General features: G+C 38.1%; 1 protein-coding gene across 8 annotated transcripts in view; it reads left to right on the forward strand.

The window, feature by feature from the left end:
* The window catches only part of KDM6A (lysine demethylase 6A), a 166,726-nt gene that overhangs the window by 100,765 nt on the left and 41,357 nt on the right, over nucleotides 1–24,604 (forward strand). For all 8 annotated transcript variants that reach the window (XM_063305265.1, XM_063305268.1, XM_063305267.1 and 5 more), the window contains one exon: nucleotides 15,802–16,577. In XM_063305265.1, coding sequence (XP_063161335.1) covers nucleotides 15,802–16,577 — 776 coding nt within the window. The remainder of the gene's footprint in view (nucleotides 1–15,801; nucleotides 16,578–24,604) is intronic.

A 24,604-nucleotide genomic window follows, 5' to 3' on the forward strand; every position in this document is an offset into this window, starting at 1 on the left:
GTTACTGAAAGCAAAGGTTCACATACTTTCGCCACACACAGATATGTAGGTTTTGATCATTTCCCCCCATAAATCAATGAACAAGTATAATGTTTTTGACTCATTTGTTTAATTGGGTCCTCTTTATCTAGTTTTAGAACCTGTGTGGAAAATAAATCATGTTTTAGTTCATATCCACAAATGTTTAAGCTCCACTGTATATAATGGTATCACTTGGCTGGCAAATGCTGACAGGAAGAATGCTGCCTAGACCTTTCAGAGTGGATCCAAACTATGGTTCCAAGGTGAAATTGGAAGTACTAGCCTGTACAACAAAGGAGGAGGGAGGGTTGGAATAATGAAGGATTGTCTGAAAAGTGAAGACTTGGCTGATAAAGGCTTGTTGGGCCTTGGAATCCCACTGAAAGGGTACATCCCTTTCAGTAAGCCAAGTCAGTTGGGTGACCAGAGCTACAAAGTCAGGAATAAATTTACAGTGAAAACTAGGAAAGCCCAAGAATTGCTATACATCCCTGACACTGGGAGCCTCCCAAGACAAAATAGATTATTTTAGCTGGAAATATCAGAATTCCTTTGAAGATCAAAAAAGCAGAGGCACAATAGAAATTGTCATGAAGACATTGAAGAAACACACAAACATGATTGCCATAAAGAGCAGGATCCTCTAGGTAAATAAATATATCATCCAAATAAATGATAAAAAAACTTTTATCAGGAAATCATGGAAATGTGGTTCATGAATCTTTGGCAAATCTGTGGTACTGCAGAGCATTACTGTATCTTCAGACTTCTGAAGCAAAGCTTATGCCCTCATACCCATTGGATTGTCAGCCTCTCCAGTGTCCAACTTTTTAAAAACTTCCATCTTATGAGCTCTGGAAAACAAGGAAAATGGTGGTTAAGCTGAGAAGCCAGAAGTTATGTATTAGCTACTGAGTGCTGGCTGTCTTCTTGATAAGAAAATTAGGCGTAGTTCAGGGGCAGATAAATCCCTTTTGTAGATTCTTACTGATGAATTATTTCAGACCGGTCTAACATAGATAAGGGTGATAAGCAGGAGCTGGAATAAAGCTAATTGTGCAGTCACACGATTGGTGGTGGTGGTAGGTGTATTGCTCTGTCTCCAGTCCAGCAAGGTTGGGTCACAGGTTCTTTTGGATTTGGAAGCAGTGACCACAGCAGAATGCGTATTTAAGGCTTTATTTTCTTACTATTTAAGTATAAGAAAATAGTAACGTAATATGAGACAGTAATCAAAGGACTTTCAGGAATACTAAAGAATATAACATAAGACACCAATCACAGAATATTCAAGAATAGAGACCAGGAAAAAAAAAGACCTTATGAAGCTTCTACTAGTCAGGGAACCCCAAAGAGAGGATGGGGGTGGATGTCTTCAAAGCCAGAAAATACGCAGCACCCTCCTGTTTAGATCTATATGGAGGTTCCATTCCATGGGGCTTTCAAATTAGCTTATATAGATTCTGAACCATGATTTCTCACCTATTTTGGGTGGTTTAATCTCACTGGACCTTGCCAAGGACAAGCCTATGTTATTTTGTGCTTGCAATGCTTTGCTCAGTCTTGCCAAGAATGAGACCATTAAGGTTAAGGAGTATTTGTTTATACCAGGTGGCAATGAGACCATCTCAAAGTTAAGGAGTGCCTGTTTTCAAGGTTTTTGGATTGATGATGAAAAAGATCATCCTACCTTGCACATGTGTCCTACCAAGGCAGGGCAAAACAAGTATAGCAATCGAAGCGAATATTTGTAGCTCAGGGTTGAACTGTGGAGTCCTTGGTGCTCTCTGAGCCTTGTTTTCTTGCAGACGTTTCATTGCCAGACTAGGCAACATCTTCAGTGCAAAGAGGGAGTTATCAAGGAACTGTTAACTCAGGCAGTCAACCAAGCAGCAAACAACAGCCCTACCAAAGAACTCCCAAGGAGAGAACAACACCCCACCAACACAAGCAGGGCAAGCCACAGTATATAAACTGAGAGCAAGGCCCACTCCCTCTTTGCACTGAAGATGTTGCCTAGTCTGGCAATGAAACGTCTGCAAGAAAACAACAAGGCTCAGAGAGAACCAAGGACTCCACAAAACAAGTATAACCCATAGTGACTAAAATAAATGCTTGCTTAATTCTGTATTGCATACTCAACCATTACATGGGAATATAAACTTCTGTGTACCTGTCCTGATTACCAGGAAACACACTGAGACAATGACTTGGTCTCTAATATTTATTAGTAGTACTTAACAAGAATCCTAACAAACTGAGGAAGCGTGGGAAAAACCCAGCCATATAAACCCCAAAGGTTAAGGCGGTCCCGATCTGTGTCTCTTTGAATGGCTGAACAGTTCCTCAGTGCTACGCATGCGCTTGACAGTCTGGGTGGGAGCCCCCTGCTCGCCATCCTTACTCATGACAGTACCATACACCTAAGGTTAAGAAGTATGTACCACTATCCAATCCTCCTTGCCAATCTTCTGGTAAAACTGCCAGCACTACAGGGAGCAAAGTTTAAATATTTAAGAGAGCGAAGTTGGAGACCTCCCTCATATGACACGGTGATTGATGGGGTCTGAGCCCTTGCAGGCTATGAGGCTTGTATCTAAAGGAGCTGAAGGAAATGTTACCTTGGTCCCACTAAATATGTTGATAGTCAAGAGTCAATCCATTCCCAGGACTCATGGAAAATTCAAGGAGGCGGCCAAATAGAGTTAAAGAGATTTATGATGTTTGTCAATAGTGAGTTGTAATGGTTCACCGAGCTCAGAGCATAGAATTTGCCCATCCGTTGTTTCAACCTTAATAGGGTAAGCTAAGTGGCTACTAGACCAGAGCATATTTAAACTCACTGGATGGTTGTGTGAACTTGCCAGTAACTCCAGAGTCTGTTACAACTTATAGCTGGATTTTGGTATTAGTTTGGGGTTGCAAGGCAACTGGAATGACTACATGCCTATGCTAATCTGGTAAATAATATTTTCAGTAAAACAAAGTTGTTCTACAAATGAAAGCAGGGAAGTGATATTTGTAAACCCCCCAGAGTTGCTGGGAGTTGAGTGGCATAGAATATAAATAAATAGTGGTGTATGCTAGAGTTTCCTATACTAATACAATAGAAATGTTGCTCTAGGACTTACTTCATAAGCCGTTTAATTTATAATGATTCATAAGCCATTTAATTTTAAAGCTTATGGTTTCTAGCTTCTCATTTTTCTTGTATCTGATTTTTTTTTATTTTCTATGATAAACTACATGTTATATAATTAAAGTATTATACATAAGAGTTTTGATTTAGTTACTTTGTTTTTCCTCTTATATTCTCTTAAATTGGTAGCATTCCTGCTGATTATACAGAGTTGATTGGTAAAGGAGTTGGGAATTATAAGTAATGGTATGAATTGATCTGGGAATTGTACTGAAACTGGTAGTTCCTGGATCTCATTTAAAATAAAGCTGCAACTATATTTTAAAAAGAAAATCAAATACATTGTTACATATCGAGTGGGACTTAGATGAAGTAATAGCCATGTGATTGCAGCTGACAGTTTGTTTAGCAGTGAGCTATCTTGTTATTTGACAGTGCAAGGTAACAGAAGAAAAATCTTCAGTGGCAGAAGTGAACTGCTAATATTCGTATTAAGGTGCTTAATCTCAGAATGAAGTGACATATTTACATTTTTTTTTTGGTGAGATTTCCTTTTTCTATACATTGAAAAGTCTCTCCTTGTCATCTTCTGGTTAAAGAAAGCATTATTCTAGAAATGAAGCCTCTGACTCTTCCTGAATATATTTATTTATACCTTACACCTGTAAATTAACACACAAAATATTTTTGCCTTTGGTCAAGGCTTGGCTTTCTTTTCCATGAATTCCAGAGACACCTGAGAAGAAGTAGAGGAGATGCCTTGCCTTCAGTATATTTGGAGACAACTATGGAAAGATGCTGTATTCAATTTTCAACAAATAATGAGGAAAAGAGTTTGCACTAGAAAGTAATATAAGAGGAATGTTAATTTTTTGCTTACTTCACACCCAGTTGCTGAAACACCTTAACTGCAGTGTGTGTAAGAGCTGTGCTGGATCAAAAGACAAAGAACCTGTTTACTTTACCATTCTGTTCTCATAGTGGCCAACCAGATGTTTATGGGAAGGCCATAACAAGACTTGAACACAATATCATATCCTCTTGCTTATGTTCCCTAGCAGTTACTAGAGACATACTTCATGAATTTTTCTAATCCCACTTTAAATTTGTCCAGCTTTACATCTTGTGGTACTGAATTCCTTAGTTTGTCCAGTGTGAAGTTCTTTTTATTTGTCCTGAACGTCCCTCCTCTACCACTATTCAGCTCATTTGGATGATTCCAGTATTGTAACAAATGGATATAAACTGTTATTCTGCAATATTCATAATTTTATACATGTGTATCATATTACCCCATCCTCTCAAATTCTCTCTTTTTTTTTAAGTTAAAGAGCCTGAAATACAGTTTTGCTGAATATTACTCCATCCCATTTTTGTTCTGGTGCAATGCTTCAATTAATTAAGACATTTTTATTTTCAATTCTTTTCCTAATCATCTCCAATACTGAGATAGTTTTCATAGTAGCAGTACATTGTGTTAATATTCTTATTGAACTATCTTCCCCAACCATGAACTCTCCCTGATCTGCTACCCTGCACATGTCGTCCTATTATGAGATGAAATCACTGAATAGGGAAGGTGGGGGAACTTAACCCCAGTATTTTATGCTTGCTTACCTACTTCCATTAGCTGCATCCTCGTCCCCAACAGTTCGTTTTGGACACTTAACTCTTATTTATTTGTTTTTAATGTCCCTAAATAATCAGGCCATCTCCAATGACTCCTTACTCCACCCCCCGAACTATTTATGAACAAATTAAAGGGACATTGCTATCAATTTCTCTTATATGTTTTAGTAATTTATTTTTGTTCTTTTGTTCTGTAACCATAGATTGAACTATAAAAGGACTTCTCTTAACTGAGACGTGTATGTGAGGACATTCTTAAGGTCTTTTCAGAGGAGAGTCACTATTGCTAAAATAATTGATACTTGTTATAAATTAGAAATTTGCCAGTGGAGTTGTTCTCTTTTGGTTGCCAAGGGTATTTACAGTTATATTTTGCTTTTCTACTGGGAATTGCTTTTGGAGGTGAAATACAAAGCAATAGCTTCCAGCAGAATGTTGAGTACACAGTAGCTAGGAGGAATGAATCATAAAAGCCTATAACCAACTCTCTAGGTATGTTTTATGAATCTTGATACCGTGAAAACTTAAGTTTATTTTTAACTCCTCACCTATAAATTATTTCAGGCATAATTCATTGTGGTTTATGTGCATCATACATATGGGTTTTCTTGGCATCCTCCAAGCATTGTAGAAATAAGCTGCTATTTTTATCAGTATCAGAGAGTACCCTCCCTACTGTACTGTTATTTTCCTTATTTGGGGGGTGGGTGGGGTGGGAACAAGCACAGAACTAGCATCTTTGGAACTGTTCTCTCTCTCCATCAAGATGCCATCTGTGCAAAATGTATATTTCCTCTTTTCTTTTATTATCCTGTTTCATTTTGTTACTGGAATTTGTCCAAAGAAATAAAATGCTCAAATAAATAAATAAATAAATGATGCTCTTATCCAGTGACTTCCATTGCTGCACCTTTGATATACCTCTGTACTTTATGAACCAGAAAGCCCCCTTTTGGAAATGTGTTAAATTTAGGAGTAAGCTTCCCTTCAGATTAACATTTATTGTATCATTTGTGTTTGGAAAAAAGAACATTTGTTGGACTCTTGTCTCCCCTGTCAGAGTTCATTTATTCAATTAGACAATGCCTGACTCCAACTGACTCTGTGTGCCTCACAATATATTACCATAAAAACCCAATACAAACCAAAATAAGATGGGACTTGGTCACCATATACAGACAGAAACAAAAATAACAAAAACACATCTAACAAAACTAGGTCATCGCAGCCATTCCTTCATACTCATTGCTGTGCTGTGAAAACAAACATTTTAAGCATCTCATATTTCAGTATTGATACAGATCTAGACAGCTGTTAAAAAGCTTTCAGCTATAACAAAAGTGTACAGATAGTAAGCAGTGTAGATGTCTCCCATTATACCTGGTTCAGCTACAGTACCATAATAGTCTAGGGCAGCCTTTCTCAACTTTTTGACCCTGGAGGAACCCTTGAAATATTTTTCAGGCCTTGGGGAACCCCTACACATTCAGGCTCAAATATATGTAGGCCAGAATTTACAAAATTATTATATTCTTTTTCTTTTCATAGGTAGGCCTTATTACAGGCATTAACAGTGTTCTTAAACTAAAAGAATGAAACTTACTTCTTTAATGTCAAGTTGCCCAAATTTGAAATAATTTTTAAATAAATTGTGATCTCCCAGGGAACCCCTAGTGACCTCTTGCAGAACCCTAGGGTTCCACAGAACTCTTGAGAAACCCTGGTCTAGGGACACATTGGTTCTGTGCTCAATGTTAGTATCATTGACCTTGATGTCTGGAAATAATTGAGCTACCTTATTAGTAAATGTCACAATGAGGCTCTCACATTGGGGCCAGCTACTGTGTTCCCAATGTGAGAGCCTCATTGTGACATTTACTAATAAGCTACTCTATTCTTTACCTTTTTCCAGATTTTTCAAATAGTTCAGCTTCTGAAGGAGCTGTCAAGGAAAAATAAATCAGTTTCCCTGTCTCTGCCAAGTAAAACCTTTACTGTTTGAATTCTCAATCAGAGCAACTTAGCCTGCCTACCCTTCTTTTGATATGCTGTTTCTCCAAGTTCCTAGTATACGTGATACATTCTTCACACGGGGAGGGGATCATGCTATTTTGGCTGGAATTGTTCAAGAGCATATCATAATATTTCAGTGGCAGGCTCTCTGTTAGCACCTGACAAAGACTTCTTGTTTGAGAGATTATGTGTTCTTAAAAGCCTCAGGTTACATTATATTGGCTGCCTCTCTTCAGGTTTATTTTGTGATTGAGTGGAATACTTAAAGGAATCTTCTTACAGTGAACCAATGGTGCCTTCATCCAAGACACTCAGTGATCTAGCAGCATACTGTACCATGCCTTCAGATGATGTGGCGTCCTCTCATCAACTTTGTTGCCCCTTGTTTAGTTCCGACAGTAGTCCTATGCACCCTTGCCATTTTCCTTACCATTCCTGAGACTGTTCACTCACACTGATTTGACTTCAGATAAAAATTATGAATCTAGCTTAGTGTTGAAAGTATCAATAATTTTATCCCTTTCGTTTTCTTAATGGGATGTTGTTGAAATAAATAGTGGAATGTTTCCACTGGAGGGCACTGGTTACTATACTGAGCAAATCTTGAAGATGATGAGAACATTGTATTTTGAGGTACAATAAGTTCCACACCATGATCTGATTTTTCTGATGGTATAGTCAGTTTTGCCAGTATGTACATCTATGTTCCTTGTATTACTACATGTGCCAAAGAATTATTGCAGAAACCAGCTTCATTATCACCTATTCACAAAGGTTGGATTATTTTTATAGACTCCACAAAGAAGAAAATCTTACCTTCTTCACGCAGCATCACAGACTTAATTATTGTAGAGGCAGGACATCACTGAGAGGTCAATCCCAAATGGTCAGTTCCAGTTGACCAAGATGTGAGAAACCTCATCACATGGGACAAAAGCAATAACTTGCTTTGGATTCTCTCTCTCTGATTACCCAGTTAATATAGGCTCTAATCAGTTATTTTTGTGGGATAAATATGTTCCAAAGTTAAATCATTTATTAAATAATGCTTTTAAAAAAGGCTACTAAGCTTTTCAGGAGGGGAAAAAACTTTCTGCTTATTGCATTAGCAAATCAAGTTCTCCTAAAAATCATACAAACTGTTCTTCCAAAGTAATTGTAGGCTCCATGCCATTATGACAGAATGTCAGACTCTGGCCCTCAAATCTCATTTAGGAGGGGTTCCACAGGATTGAAATTCTTGACTTCGAGGTTGACAGGATGTTTCATATCAAGATCATTAATGAAATGAACTAAGTCCAGAAATAGAGGAAAACTGTCCATCAAATGTTTTTGGAGCTCCGTGCCAGCTTTAGCCCAGTTTCCAATCTTGGAGGCAGGACATTATTTTACTCACAGTTTCAATCTTTTTCCAGCTTGTTTCAGTCTTGAAAGAAGCAAATTTTGACATCAGATACCAGCTTCTTTGGCATTCCCTCTGTAAGTGGGCAACGATACTTCTTTTAGAGCAATAGATAATCAAAAGGAGGGCAAACAACAGTTTACCACACAGCTTTCCTAGTCAGCCTGAAATTAACTTCATTGACGAACCATTCTTTTAGTTTGGATGACTTTATATTATATTGTTTGGTCATAGCTGTCTTCCACAGGGACAATGCATTGAAATTTTGGGCTCCCCCACTTTCAGCGTACTTTTAACAGACACCGCACTCTTCTTCCCTTGCATCTGAAGTCCAGAAATTCTTGAGAAAATGGATGTTCTTCTTCCTCCTACGCAAAATACTACTGGATTTTACTCCTGTTGTTTCACAGTATTGAAGAGGATGGAGGACTATACTCAGTTTTTGCCCTTCAGATGTCAATATAGTTTAAAGTAGCAAACCAATCAGACCACTATCATTTCCTGCATTTTATTATAAGAAACCTTCTGTTTCAAGGATTTCTTTTGGCTGTTCTTACAAGTTGCAGACTTTAAGGGCTGTAGATATTTCCATAACTCATTACAGCATCACAGATCAACTACTCTCCAATGGGCAGCTTACAGTATATTGGCTTTTTTACATCTGTCTTTGTGACTTCAAAAGCCATATTTGATTCCACTATAGTCTCTTCTAAAGATTACTCTGGATTATTTTTGCACTCATGTTTTTGCCTTGCTATGGTAGGCATTGATGAACAGTCATGGTTTCTTGCATGTTCACTGTCCTGTTGCCCTATATTTGTGAGGATCAGGTAGCTAGTGGGCTAGATTATGGTTATATTAGTGGTTGCATATTATGCTTGACTTTTGCATGTGATTATGGCAATATAGATTCCTGGAACATTTTCCACTATTTCTTTACATGAAAGCTGCTTGTACAAGTGTAAAATCATGGGTCCTTCAATTATTTTGATGGTAGAATTTTCTGGACAATCTCAGATTGGAAATCCCATTCCCTTCCCAGTTTTTAATAGAGATGGGGAACCCATTGCCATGTTACGACAGCTTGAAGGAAATGATCTACTTGGAAATTAAACACCTAGGCATATATAAATAGAAAAGAGCTTCTTGCCATCTGGAAAGCTTTAATGATCTTCCAGACTTGCTGAAAGAAACTGTTGCAGACTTTTACTTACTGACAATACCATGATGATTTTTATCTCAACAAAAAGATTGGAATGCAATTTTGACTCTTTGATTCTACTTCATGGACAGGGCATCTTATTAGTAGCTATTCCATTTTGCTGGAACTGAGAATCCACCCATTGATCTGAATATTCCATGCTCTTAATTCTTCACCAGAGCAGGAAAAGGTTATGGTTTACTGGTGAATGAATTCCTGTTCTCTTGGCCATAACTTCCACTTTCCCGTTGCTAAGAACAGCTAAGTAAAGTTCCAGTAGGACTGATTAATATCATGCTCATTATATCATGCTTGCTGTGTTAGCCATAGTCCTCCTTATTTAGAGTCTTTGACTTAATTGGCTTAGTACCAGCTGCTTGATTTCATTTGTGTAAGAGTCATAACAATCTATATCAGCCACACCTTTACCTAGCATTTACTCAAAGCATGGAGATCAACATTGTACAACACTCATAGCCAAGGTTATTTCAGTTTGGAAAGTGACCTCTAGATCGTAACAGGCAAAGTGACACTTTGTCAACCCCTTGATTTGTGATTCTTGTAGATGTTTTCCCCTCCCTCATTTTTATTTTTTGTCTCTCCATGCTCAAGGTTTGAGTCTGTTAAAAGTTTACTTCTAGAAAAGTATACTTTTTGCCTTCACTGTTTTTCATGCTCCTGTGAACCAAAATTCTGTGTATTCACATCACCCTATGAAACATTCTTTAAAAGGACTAAGAATCCCCTCTTGAGTCAAAGGAATACTGTAGGTCTGATGGGCATATGTGACACTAAACGCAAGAGACCAAAAAAAAAATATATTGTGCTGCTGAAACTCAAGAATGTATGTCAGGCCCTTATAAAAGAAACAGGCCATGACTGCTTCCAAAGGAAAAATATTTCAGGAATGAAGATAGTATATTCCTGAAAGGCATAGGAAATGGATTCATTATATTTAATTGTCTAAATACTAATACTCAGAGTATGAGAAATAAGACAAGTTTGAACTTGTAGTGCAAAAAAGCATTTGAGTTAGAATGAGTAGAAAAACAAAAGAATGATATTGTTGATGTTTACTATTGCCTAACAAAGATGTGGATGCAAAAAACAATATGTAGGTGATGCTTTTCAAAAACATCATCTACATCATTTTTGCATCTACATCTTTTTTGTTAGACGGGCAATAGTAAACATCAACATCATTCCTTTGTTTTTGGTTTTCAAAAACAGTTAATGCACATTAGGCCAGTAAAAGATTTTTCAGATTTTTTTAGGGCACATTGATTTTTTTTAAGCAAAAATCAATGTGCCCTAATTTGCAGATTATAAATTGGGAAAGTTAAGCAGAGAAAGTTACCACATGGGCCAATAGTTTTATGTATTTAAACTTAAGGATGGATTAATGAATATCTTTAAGCTTATGGATTTCTTCATAAAGATGACAAAAATTGTGAATTTTAATAACTCAACTGTGGGAGAAAATAAAATGATTTTTTTTCCATCACAGGGCATAGCTCTTTAAAGAATGGTTTAAATCTCATTTAACTTTGTTTCTGAATTATATCATTTTCCAGGTTCACTCAGCATACTGTATCATAAACTAATAAAGTAAACCCAATTCACGGAATATACAGTACAATACACAGAGAAAACAAGCCATGCTTATCTAATATGCATGCAAATGCTAAGTCTTTCAATGTCTTGGTTAAACATGTTGTATGAACAGATGCAATGATTCAGCCATGTTTCTTATGTGCAAGTAGGGATGCCTTTTTTTTTGGTCCTGAGAATTAAGAGTTCTCCAGAAACAGCTATAACAACAATCTCAATAGATTACAGAGAAGTAACAGTGATATAAGGCTTCATAGTACCACCTATTGCAATTTGAGATGGGTGAGAATATCATTCAGTTCATTTTGATAAGAGCCTGCCAAATACTGGAAGGAACTTAAAAGAAGTGAATGAAGAAGTTAAAGGATAGCTTCAAATATTCCCATTTGGTTTTTCCCTAGCAGTTAACACCCATTTCAAACCACAGTAATAGTAGTAATGAAAATAGCAATTGTGTATAACTAAAAGTAATAAATTTAAAATGACAAAAATTTGGGGGAAGATTAATTCAGGTATACATTTGATAGAAAAGTAGATCTCATAAGCTCAGTAAAAATATAACACTTTTAAGCTGCTAGAGATAGTTTTGGGGTCATTACTGAGAAAATTGATGATAGGCTGTTCCCTTTGTGGCAAAGTCCATTGTAGATAGGTGGGGAGCTGACTTGTAAGTAATAGAAAACAAACACTGGACTCTCCAAAGATGTAGAAAACCTGCTGTAGTTTGTTCTCCCCAGACCCTTAAAAATTCAGGGGCAGGAGTTGAAAACAAAAACAGACTAATTGGCTTATCACCAGTCCAAACCAAGAACTCAAGAGTAATTTCTTCAAAAAAAGTGCCAAACCAAGGAAGAAAATAGGTCAGCTGCAGTAGTTTGAAGCTTGTTATCCTCCTTTTGCACCAACAGGCTCAATGGGCATTCCAAACTCAGCCTATAGGCAATTCTCTACTTCAGAAGTCTCCGGCCCCTTCCTTTTTTCTAAGTAAGGTTTTTCAATATGAGGACCAGGCTCTGTTCTACACCTGAAAAATAAGCTGGACCCCATCCACACATCATAGAAGGGTGGGGGAGTCTATTTATACAGGCCTTGACAAAGACAATTCCAACTGGTACTTCCTCCACAGGCTTCTCTTTTTTATCATCTACAACCCTCACACCTGCCCTTTCGACAGAGCAGTCTTTAAGCTTAGCTAGCCCTGAGTCTGCAGACACTTACAGTCAGGAGCTGTGGCTTACTTATGAGGAGGCTGGTGTTCACCACACCCTTTCAAGTGTCCATACAGCCAGCCCTTTCCAGGATGTTCTAGTCTATTTCCATTCTCTCCTTTTCCCTTCTTAATTTTATCTCCTCTTTGAGTGGAGGTATGCCCTCTTAAGAGATGTAAGACAAATCAGTCACTTTCTAGTCACGCGATATCCCAGTTTGGTGGGATCAATGGATTTTCTGAACAATATTCAAATTTAAACCGCTTTGGAGCTGTTGATTTCAAGTTTCTGATGAGTAAATTGTACTAATTCACTTTTGGAGTGTATATATTTCATTATACACAATTGATGACCTCCCTATATTGATGTTGGCGGTGGGGGACAGGAGAGAATTCCAAAGAATTAAAAAGCCAAACTTGGGACTGTAAGGTGTGAATATATTTTAAAGTGATTAATTTTAAAGAATAAGGCTCAATATTGCTAGTTGTTGAGATCCATTGCTTTCAGCTGAAAAGTAAAATGTTGGAGCATTTATCTGTGGGGCTTATAGGCAGCTTCGTGTAAGGAATTATCTCTAAGAGGATATAGCCAACAAATATGTCATAATATCATAACATATAATGTATACTAATAATGTATAAATTATTATAAAGTATAAATTCTAATAAGATAGCACAATCATATATTAATCACAATTAACCATCCCAATATAATCTAATCATTCATGGTGTCAAAATGTAGCATGTACTAGTTATCAACCTTCAAAGGCCTTCCAAATATTTCAGTCTTGACAATTTTTTGGAAGTCATAGGGAAAGGAAACACTCTTCCCTTTGAAGACAAGCTATTCTTAGGAGGAAGCTCCCACAGAAAATACCAACTTCTGCCAAAATCTTGATGTGCTGTATATTTGGGGCAAGCAGATTTTACTCAAAAAAGGCATTCGCAACAATTTCAAGTTATATACGGCTTCTTAGTACCACCCAGCAATTGAATTGCACTTGGACACAAGCCAGTTCAGCTCCCATAGCAGCAATGTAATGTAACAAAAATAGGCCCAACCCATAGGCACATATATAGCTGCATTTTGCATAGCTGAAGTTTCTAGGTGGTCTTCAAGGGCAACCCCATGTAGCATGAATTATAGTTGTCCAAGTAGCAGGTGACAAGGATATGACTATCCTCAGTGTCTCCCATTCCAAGAAAGGCTGCAATTGGCAACCAGCTGAAGCTGGGCAAAGAGCTGGAATGAATCTACAATGTTTCTAGTTCTCTACCTTTAGAACATGTCTGAATTCACTCAACATGCAGAGGGAGACTGGTTTGGTCCTACATTTAGTAGGAATGCGGCTGAAGTTTAGCAGAAATTTTATGCCCTCAGATCAAGGCAAAGGGTGTTTTCTCACTGAGGCTGGCTGCCACACTTGCCCATAGCTAACTCCTGCCCTGTGCTTCATGCTGCTGCATCCTTCATGCTATCTTAGATAAATCCCTCAGTTCTTCCTACGGGCACACAAGTTTGGTGGCGGGGGCACATGACTTATATCAGGTAGCTGGGTGACTGCAACAACTGCAACTGGGAAAATTTGTACCAAATCTATTACATGTCTCTGCCAAAAGAGAAACACAGGTATTCTCCCATCCCCATTCTTTATTGTATGTAAAACAGTTAATAAAGCATTGATGTTTAACCAAGTTTAGTTCCTTATTTATTTTTAGAATTATTTAAACATTCTGTAAATAGACATAGGGTGGGCTATACCTTCTTAAGTTTATTGCAAACTAAGGATACTAATTAGAATAAATTATTAGGACTTAGAGTGCCTGTTAAGTATAGCAGGTTTAGGTACTCCCATTAAGGCTTTCATTATGCTTTCTGGCATTAAATCTTTGTCTTCCCCTTCAGGCAGGAAAGGGAATTAACTGGAAGCATGGTTTGAAGCTTCCCTCACTTTTAAAAAATAACTTTTACAACAAATCAAAGTAAAAGCTGTCAGTAAAAGCCATGAAATTGTGCCATCTCTTATCCAAAGGCCACAAAATAATGGATATAATATCCATAGTTACAAAGCTTTCTAAACCATGAGATCAGTTTGTTTGTTTGTTTGTCAGATTTAAATAGCCACCCATTTCACAAATGTGACTCTGGGCAGTGTACAATAACAGGTAAAAACAGTTAAAACAACAGTTAAAACCAATTAACACAATTACAAATAAAAGAATAAAAATAAAACTGGGAGAACGGTCCAGTGTCCTAAATACAAAATAACCATCCCGCAGGTTCCCCATTTTTCTGGAATCCCCAAGTCTGCTGGAAAAATAAGTTTTCAAGGATTTCCTGAATGCCAGTAGGGTCAGGGCTAATCTCACCTCAGGGGGAATGATGTTCCAAAGGACAGGGGTCATGGCAGAAAAGGCTCGCCTCCTGAGTCACCTCAGATGAAGCTCTTTAGCAGATAGGACCCATAACATGTCCCTGCTCCTGGACCTGATGGGACAGGTAGATGTAACCGGGGAGAGGCTGTCCCTCAGGTAACTTGGTCCCATGCCACATAGGCCTTTAAAGGTAAAAACCAGCACCTTGAATTGGAAGCAAACCGTCAACCAATGCAGTTTGCGGAACAGAGGTGAAACACGTGCTGTTCTAAGAGCGCACACAACTGCTGGCACTCTGGCATTTTGCACCAGTTGAAGCTTCCAGATGCTCTTCAATGGCAGCCCCATGTACTGTATAATGCATTACAGTAGTTCATTCAGGAGGTGACCAGGGCATGAGTAACTCTGAACAGAGCCTCATGATGGGCACAATTTTCACACAACATGAGGCCATGCAAAGGCCCTCTTAGAAATGACTGCCACCTGCTCATCGATCAGGAGTTGTGAGTCCAGAAGGACCCCCAGATTGTGCACCAGGTCTGTTTCGGTCAGTGCAACCCCATCCAGTACCAAAGATGGTAAGGTCCCTGATCAAGAAGGCCCTAAAACCAAAGCTATTCAGTCTTGCCAAGGTTCAGTTGAAGCTTGTTGTTCCCCATCCAGACATCCACAGCCTCCTTAGTATTTAAAGCGTTTTATTATTTGTTTGTCCTTTAGGAGATGAGATATGCTTCTTGTACTCATCCACCTTGGACAGGAAAACATTTGCCTAGTTAATTGCTAATCATTTCTTTTGTATTGTTTTGCAAGTTGCCACTTGTGGCTAATAAATATTGTCTTTAACATAGGTAGATGAATTTCCATTATAAATTCAGATAGCTAAGCCTTCTAATGCTCTTTACGGTTCTCAAATTTGAGCTATAAGCACTAGAATTTGTCACATGTTGTTTCTCAGAGTGGACCTCCTATGTTATAGTTGGGTTTGTGATTCTGACCCAGCTCTTTTGCAGGCATTTGGAAGCTCGAGAGATGAGGAGGCATTTTCTGGTACTTCCTTTTCAAAATTGGCTTTTGTGAATAAATACATTCATGTTTTAAATTATAAGCTAAAACTGTTAAGAAAATATTGCAGTTACATCTGATTCTTAAGCCATAAAATAGACATTTGGGTATTTAAATAAAACCATGTTTCTTCTCTCTAGGGGCTTCAAAAAAGTCAGAGTTCACATTTGGCAGGTCCTAATAGTGAACGACCTCTCTCTTCCACTGGGCCTTCCCAGCATCTCCAGGCAGCTGGCACTGGTATTCAAAATCAAAATGGACATCCTACCATGCCTAGCAATTCAGTAACACAGGGGGCTGCTCTCAATCACCTCCCCTCTCACACTGCTACCTCAGGTGGACAACAAGGCATTACCTTAACCAAAGAGAGCAAGCCTTCAGGAAACACATCAGCAGTGCCTGACATAAACAGGCATTCTGGAGAGACACCTAACAGCACTGCCAGTGTAGAAGGACTTCCTAATCATGTCCATCAGGTGACGGCAGATGCTGTTTCTAGCCCTAGCCATGGAGATTCAAAGTCACCAGGTTTACTTAGTTCAGACAATCCTCAGCTCTCTGCCTTGTTGATGGGAAAAGCCAATAACAATGTGGGTACTGGAACCTGTGACAAAGTCAATAACATCCATCCAACTGTTCATACAAAGACTGAGAATTCTGTTGCCTCCTCACCATCTTCAGCCATTTCCACAGCAACACCTTCTCCAAAGTCAACTGAACAGACTACCACAAACAGTGTTACCAGCCTTAACAGCCCTCACAGTGGACATGCAGTTAATGGAGAGGCATTGGAGGACTCTCAGAGCCCCATAAAAATCAATCCTCCTCTTACTGGACACAAACCTAATCCCCCACTCATACCATCTATGTCGGTATCTATATATCCAAGTTCTGCAGAGGTTCTAAAAGCATGCAGGTAAGTGCTCAAACTCCTTTAATTAAAACAAGCACAATTTTATGTTGTATGTATGTCCCTCAAATATTTTAAATTTTATTTAAAGAAATAAAAAGCATTAAATTCTACAGTAATAAATAAATAATTACTTTTCTTGTTTTTAATTACTCTATATCCCATTAAAAAATGAACATATGTGTTCTGATTTTTGAGCTCTTTTAAAAATGAAACTTATGAAGACATATGCAGCAGTTACTTGTCTGAAGATGTGTTGAAAATGTAGTTAAAAAGCAATCCTACCCAACACTGTAGAATGTTACAGCAAACTCTGTCAGAAGAGATGGAGTAGCCACCATGACTCAGAATGAAATTGGCAGTATATAAATGTGATAAATGTTCATATTCTCCCCATTAATAGTTTTTAAATTATTATTAAGATACTCTATGCCATTGAAATCATTGGGAGAGGATTGATTTATTCAAGCTGAAGTAGTCTCCTCTCCCAACATGCCTTCCCTGCATAGAAGTATAAAGACTTGCAGGCACAGAGAAAAACTTTGGTTGCTGAATGAATGGTCATAACCCAAGGACTACCTGTAGAGAATTGTTTTGGGATTGTGCTCTGATCTTTTATTTTCCCAGGGTTTTTACTTCTGTATTTAAAAAGAACTGTCAGTGTTTTATAGATTCTTCACACTTGGATTTGATTTTATTTCATTTTTCTTCTGTAGCTATTTAAGTTTATTTTAGATTTTACTATACAATTTGTTCTTTATTAAACTTCTGTTGTATAAATGTCAGTCTGTGAAATATAGAAATGTAGCAAATATAGAAATGTTTGATGTTTATATGAATATATCTCTTCGGAAGGGTTACATTTAAGAGCACAGTTCAGTAGGGTACTTAATTCCTTAGTGCTGTACATTAAGAGAATTTACCGTAAACAAATAGTGCAAGTGACAAAACAGTGTAAGAGTGAGAAAGAGGACAGAAAATTAGGGATTGATAAATTATGAAGCATATTAAATATGAAATTGTTGAAACTGGGATCCAGTTCTTGGAGAGTAAATACAAATGTATTACATTGCTGAGTTCTGCAACTATATAGATCAGGGTTTTTCAACCAGGGTTCCACAAAAGGTCACTAGGAGTTCCCTAGGAGATCACAATTTATTTAAAAACTTATTTCAAATTCAGGCAACTTCACATTAAAGAGGTAAGTTTCATTCTTTATTTTTAGTTTAAGAACACTGTTAATGCATATACGTAGGCCTACACATGAAACAACTATAATAATTTTGTAACTTCTGGCCTATATTTGAGCCTGAATGTGCAGGGGTTCCCCGAGGCCTGAAAAATATTTCAAGGTTCCTCCAGGGTCAAAAGGTTGAGAAAGGCTGATACAGATCTCACACACAGACACAAACACACAGTGTAGGAAGTTGTATTTTAAATCTCAGCAAAGAAAGATTTTTCTCCCTGCAGGTAGTCCTTACTTAACAACCTTAATTGGGACCAGGATTTCCATTGCTAAGTGAGTTGTTAGGCGAAACATTACATGACCACACCGTTTAGTGACGTCAGTTCTGATAGTCCCAGTTGCAGTAATTAGGTAAGGACTGCACCATCATTAGGTGAGGACCACATGCTTCTGCCCTGAGCAAACTGCCCACTCCATCCTGCTGCCTTCTCCCTGGCCAAGCCTGGTGAGCTCCCTTCGGCAGATGAAGCTCCGCTGCACTCGCCTCTGCTTCAGCTCCCCGCAGCTGCCTATCTCCCCCATCTCTGCCCTTTGGGCCACCCTGCACTCTGCCACCTACCTGCTGAAGGGCCAGTGGCTGCCTCATCCAGGCACACCTTAGCAGCAGCAGGAGGAAGAAGGCAAAGGCCAGCTGGGGGGCAGCAGGTTTAGGCAGCGGCGGTAGCAGAGTGCAGGGAAGCCGAAAGGGCAGAGATGGGGGGAGATAGGTGGGTGGGGGGAGTTGAAGTGCAGGCTGCAGTCAAAAATGTGGGCGGGCTGCCAAGCTCCCAAATTTTGATCATGTGACTGCGGGGGCACTATAACAGCCATAACTTTGAGGACCAGTTGTTACTACCATTCGTTCAGTACTGTCATAACTTGGAAGTGAGGACTACCTGTAAATGTTTTTTCTTCTATTTTGCCTTAGCCCTTTTTAAAAATAAACTTTTAAAAAATAAAGTCAAGTAAGGATCAACTGGTTGATACATAAACTACATAGACACATCCAAGTTGTTTTCTTGGCAGCAATATGGAAGTAGTTTATTGCTGCCATTTTCCAGGATGGTTTTTCTGACTTACTGATCTAGCCCAAGGATTTCCTAACCATGAGATCAGCCACGATCAGTTACAATATTGATACCTAGCTGTCTTCATTTAGAATATATTCTATTGCATAGTAATGTTTGTTGATGCCATACTATATCCTTAAATTGTTAAGATACCTAGCTCTGCATGTTGCTGCTTTAGTAGTCTATACATAGACAGATTGTTTTACCCTTTTAAAGACTACAAAACAATAAGATGATTTTGAGGCATTCACAGTGACTATGGAATTTTTCTTGAGTAGTAGAGACATAAAGGCCAATGTGTTATATACCTAATATATTAATGAATGTACACCTTTAGCATTTAACAACATCTATTCTTGATCAGTTTATTACGGAATTGTTTCCAAGTAATTTTGCATGTAATCTCAAAAGCGAATAATAGGCTTTTTAGTATATATATGTCTGCTATAATATGTTTTAAATTTATAATGCTTTGGAAGATATACTTCATTTTCATAATTAATGAAATATCAGATTATTGGAAAAGTATCAAAAGTATTATTGGTTCAAAGAAGAAATAACCTAACAAGACAAGATTGCAGATGAAGCTGGTTCTTCCTCTGTACTTTCTTCTAAACATGCTATTGTTCATATTAAAAGATGGTTTCCTTCTTCAGAAGTTAAAGTATCTGTAGAAGAAGAAAAAATAAAAACATTTTAACTGTTACTTGTAATATTACTAATATTTAAATTATTTTTGAACCTTACTATTAAAAATGGTAATATTGCATATCAAGAAGTCTAGAATGGAGCAGGTTTTTTGTTTTAAGAAAATAAACTAGCACTATAAACTTAGGATACTGGTCAGATATTGTTAATCGACTCTGTATTACTAGACTGTGTTAAGCATTCAAGATTAGACAAGAAAGCCCCAATATATTAGACAACTTTTAAAATATTCTACGATGGAAATATAAATGAGCATTACAAAAATCATACTACATTAGCCATCTTGTAACACAGGTGATCACTAGGTTTTCTGTATCTCTTTGCTAGCAGCTCAGGTGTGGTAACCCTACGTTACCCTATATTACAGTATGCTGAATCTCATTTAGGCATCTCCTGCCCTTTGTCTAGAAAAAAATCTGCCTTTTTCACAAATTAATTATATGTGGTTTAGTTATTACTACTGGGTATTGAGAACTTCATATGAGATATGTATGAGATACATAGTATCATACTATGTATGAGACCCAGTTTGGTGTAGCGGTTAAGGCATCAAGCTAGAAACCAGGAGACCGTGAGTTCTAGTCCTGCCTTAGGCAAAGCCAGCTGGGTGACCTTGGGCCAGTCACTTTCTCTCAGAAGGAGGCAATGGCAAACCAATTCTGAAAAGCCTTGTCTAGGCAGCGTCCGAGAATAGGACACAATTGAACAGATTTTTTTTAAAAAACTATTTATTTTATCAAATTTATTATGACCATCACTCCAGAAGACTCTGGGTGGCTAACAATATCAAACAGCTTAAAAATACACGAAAAAGACATGGCAGTCGAGACTAAAAACAACCATACCCACAAAACCACAATAAGAGCTGCACAGCTCACTATCCTGAAACCTGGGAACAGAGCCAGGTCTTGAGGGCTTCCAGAACCCCAGGAGAGTAGGTGTCACATGTGTCTCTGAGGTGAACCTGTATGCCAGAGGGTAGGAGTAGTGACAGGGAAGGCATGCTTCCTCAGTCCAACAAGATGATAAAGTTTAATTGAGGGGACCTGGAGCACACCCAATCTGCCTGAACATGCCAGGTGGACAGAAATGAGTAGAGATAGGTGGTCCCTCAGATAACTAGGCCCTATGCCATGAAGGGCTTTATAGGTAACAACCAGCATGTTGAATTGCACCCAAAAGTGAATTAGCAGCCAGTGCAGCTCATGAAGCAGCGATGACATATGAATATAATGAGAAGTGCCCATTACTGCTTATGCTGCTGCATTTTGAACCAGCTGTAGCTTCCAGATGGTCTTCAAGGCCAGTCCCATGTAGAACACATCGCAGTAGTCGAGATGAACTTGTGGAAAGGCTCTCCTGGTCACTGTTGCCACCTGCTCATCAAGCAGTAGCTGCAAGTCCAGGAGAACCCCCAAGTTGCATACTAGATGCAAATAGGGAAGTGCCATCCCATGAAAGACCAGTGATGGAATCGTCCCCAACCCGGGGTGGGGGATTACATCAGCCATAGCTACTCTGTCTTGTCAGGATTGAGCTAAAGTCTGTTCCACCCCATCCAGACCTGAACAGCCTCCAGATCCTGGGTTAGTATATTGACAGCTTTACTTGCACAGACCAGGGTTGAGATGTAGGACTCTGAACTGATGGACATCCTCACCCAATGGTTTCATGTAGATGTTAAAGAGGAGGGAGGAAAGCATTAGGTCCTGAGGCCTCCCCACAAGTGAGGACCACAGATGCGATTTCTCCTCTCCCATCAACGCCAACTGGAAACAACTACTGAGGAAGGATATGAACCAATCCAGCACAATGCCTCCCACTCCCAGCCCTCACAGTTGGTCCAGAAGGACACACTAGTCAACGTCATCGAAAGCTGCTGACAGATCAAGGAGCACAAGGATAGATGCACCATCCCCACCTCAGCTTGGCCAAAGATAATTCACAAGCATGACCAACGCTGTCTCCTACTCCCAGTCTGAAACCCAACAGAAACGGTTTGGCATAATCCATTTCCTCCAAGATCTTCTGTAACTCCATCCTAGCACCTTCTCCACAGCCTTCCCAACAAAGGGAAGATTTGAAACTGGATGATAGTCCAGAATGGAGAAATATAATTATTCAGCTTCTAGCATCCCATAATGAAACAGTTCAGAGGGAAGTAATTTTGATACTCTGTGTGTGAACAAGCTATGAGGATGGTGTCTACATTTTGTAAAGGAGTGCATATATGCTGTTAAGTTCCTTTAAAAGGGGGGAATAAGCTTAGTATATCCTTTACAGTTTGACTCCCCAACAAGGAAGGTAGGTTTCTTTCAAGGGACATTATAATTAATGCTACAGCCCTCAGCAGCTTAAAATTAAAAAGGAGCTGCCCCTGGCTGGAAAATATTGCCTGTCCCTTTCCTATGCCCTCCTTAATTTTCATTTTCCTCCCAGTTTTTCGCACCTGATTCTCTGTAGCATTTAGAAATTTGAAAAGGATTGCTACCTTCTAAAATGTTCAGTTTTATTGATTCTCAGATACACTTTATATAGTGATTTGTTTTTAAATACTAAATTAAGCTTAGCAGTATTCATCTTGCATTTCCATAAATTTTGCTCATTTATTGCTTTGGCAATGCTTCTTATAGAGAGAATATAAAATATTTCAGATTCACTTTTCAGAGCAAAAGCAAAAGAGAACCAGTTTGGTCTAGTGGTTAAGGCACCAGGCTAGAAACCAGGAGATTATGAGTTCTAGTCCCACTTTAGGCATGAAAGCCGTCTGGGTGACCTTGGGCCAGTCACTCACTCTCAGCCCAACTCACCTCACAGGGTGCTTGTGGGGAAAATAGGAGGAGGAAGGAGTAGTAGGTATGTTCCTTACCTTGAGTTATTTATAAAAATAATAAAGGTGGGATAAAAAATCTAAAAAATAAAAATAAATAAAAGTAGCTATAACATCCTGTCTGATAACACCAAAGTGAACAGAGAGATCATGTTTTATGTTTGTTTATTTATTATGCCACTTTAATCACATGACTGACCAGGATAAAACAAAACATACAATCCATTTCAATAATTCAAAAATTATAAAAATTATCAAATAATAGTACTCTATAAATTATTAGCTGTTTTTATTGTGGCTTTGACTTGACTCCTAGTGACTATGTGGACAAGTCTCTGCAGTTTTCTTGGCAACGTTCTCAGAAGTGGTTTTCTATTGCCTGTTTCCTAGGGCTGAGGGTGACTGACCCAAAGTCACCCAGCTGCCTTCATGTCCAAGGCAGGACCCAGTTTCTAACCTGGTGCCTCACCCACTATAGGTAGTGCTTGTTTAGTGACTGACTCATTTAGTCACTGTTTGCAGTTACAACAATGATAATAAAGTAACTTTACAACCAATCCTTGCATTTACAAACCTTCACGGGTCTGAAAAGCAAAGGAAAACTGAAGTAAGATTGTAAGGAAAGCCGTGGTTTCACTTAGCGACCACTTCAATTAATGACCAAGTTGCCAATCCCAGTTATGGTTGCTAAACGAGGACTACTGTATACCAAACTGGCTCCCAGTAATAAATACAGTCAACATAAACTCAACATAGTAACACTGTCATAAAACCACAGGACTTTACAACACCAAAACAGCTAGATGCATCCAAACTCAGGTACATCTCCTATTCTCGCCTCACTACCCAACCACATATTTTAAAAGTCACGTTTTTAAAAAGCTTCCTAAATTCCAGAGGGTGAAGTTTTAATACCTAGTAGGAAAGAATGCCACAGGAAGGGAGCTTCTGCAGAGAATGCTCCCTTCTGAATCCCTCTCATCACACCTTATTAGGATTTGGGATTCTTCAGCAAGCCCTCTCCACAGTACAGGCAATAAAGTTGTGGACTTTGTTTTGCTTTGGTGTGTTAAGCCTAAAATAATACACTTTTTAAATATATCTACTGTCAAAATATAGTTTCTTAATGGTTTGCCACTAAAGCAATGCTGTTTCTAGAGCTGCTCAAAAAAGGTTTAAACTTGTGTGTACATGTGGTTTGTGGGTCTCTCCCTATGAACTAGGGTAAATAATAATAGTAGTGTTTTTCTATTATACCCGTATTTGCCACAGGTATACAATAAAACTTCAGGCTACTAAAATGGTGGGGGAGGGGTGATGAGCCATTACAATGTGCTGTAATTTTTCTTGTTAGAATATTTTATTGTAAAGGATTAAAAAGAGAAAAATATAGTTGGGGAGTGGTTGGTATACTTGCTAGTCCATTATCCCTTGCCCAGATTTCCACAGCTTAATATAATATTGCATTATTAGCTATGCAGATCTCTAGAGTTGTGCAGGAATAATAGACACAGTACAAAAAATGAGTAATCCCAAATCTTTGACTCCTAATTTTGCTTCTGAAAAACCAATTGGCTATTGATTGCTACACTCCCATAATCCAACTGAATTTGAAGTTGTTGACTTTTTTTTTTAGTAAAAAGTTGAATTTGATTAGTTTATATACTACACAAACTACATCTGTTTCCCTCAGTGGAAGGAGAAACTGAACATTATCCATGAGTTCTTCCAGTGTACTCCAAAGCTAGTTCTATTGGAAAATGTTGGAGTAAAGAAATAAATTGGTTCTGTTAGAGCAGTGTTTCCCAACTTTGGCAATTTTCAGATGTATAGACTAGTAAGTATAAAATGGAGAACCTCTTCCGAAGATAATTCTAAGAAGTAAGTACTTGGTTTTAATACTGAATCTGGTAGGCATTTTTTAAATTATATGTAACATGGAAACTAAATTAACTTGGAATCAAATTACTCACATTGCATATGAGAATAGAATATTCCTTAAAATATTTCAAAATATTCAGAGTATTTTAAAAGTTAAAATTGAATAATTTGTATTTGAGTTTGACAGTTGTTTCTATTTCATTGAGAAAGCCTTATTCATGTGTTCTTGTGTAATCAGTAAAACATTATTTTATTTCTTTAATTATAATAATAGTGCTTCTTAGGATGAGAGTATTGACTTGGGCATGATACCCTTTAT

This window comes from Candoia aspera, chromosome 5 (genome assembly GCF_035149785.1).
Source record: "Candoia aspera isolate rCanAsp1 chromosome 5, rCanAsp1.hap2, whole genome shotgun sequence".
Classification (NCBI taxonomy): domain Eukaryota; kingdom Metazoa; phylum Chordata; class Lepidosauria; order Squamata; family Boidae; genus Candoia; species Candoia aspera.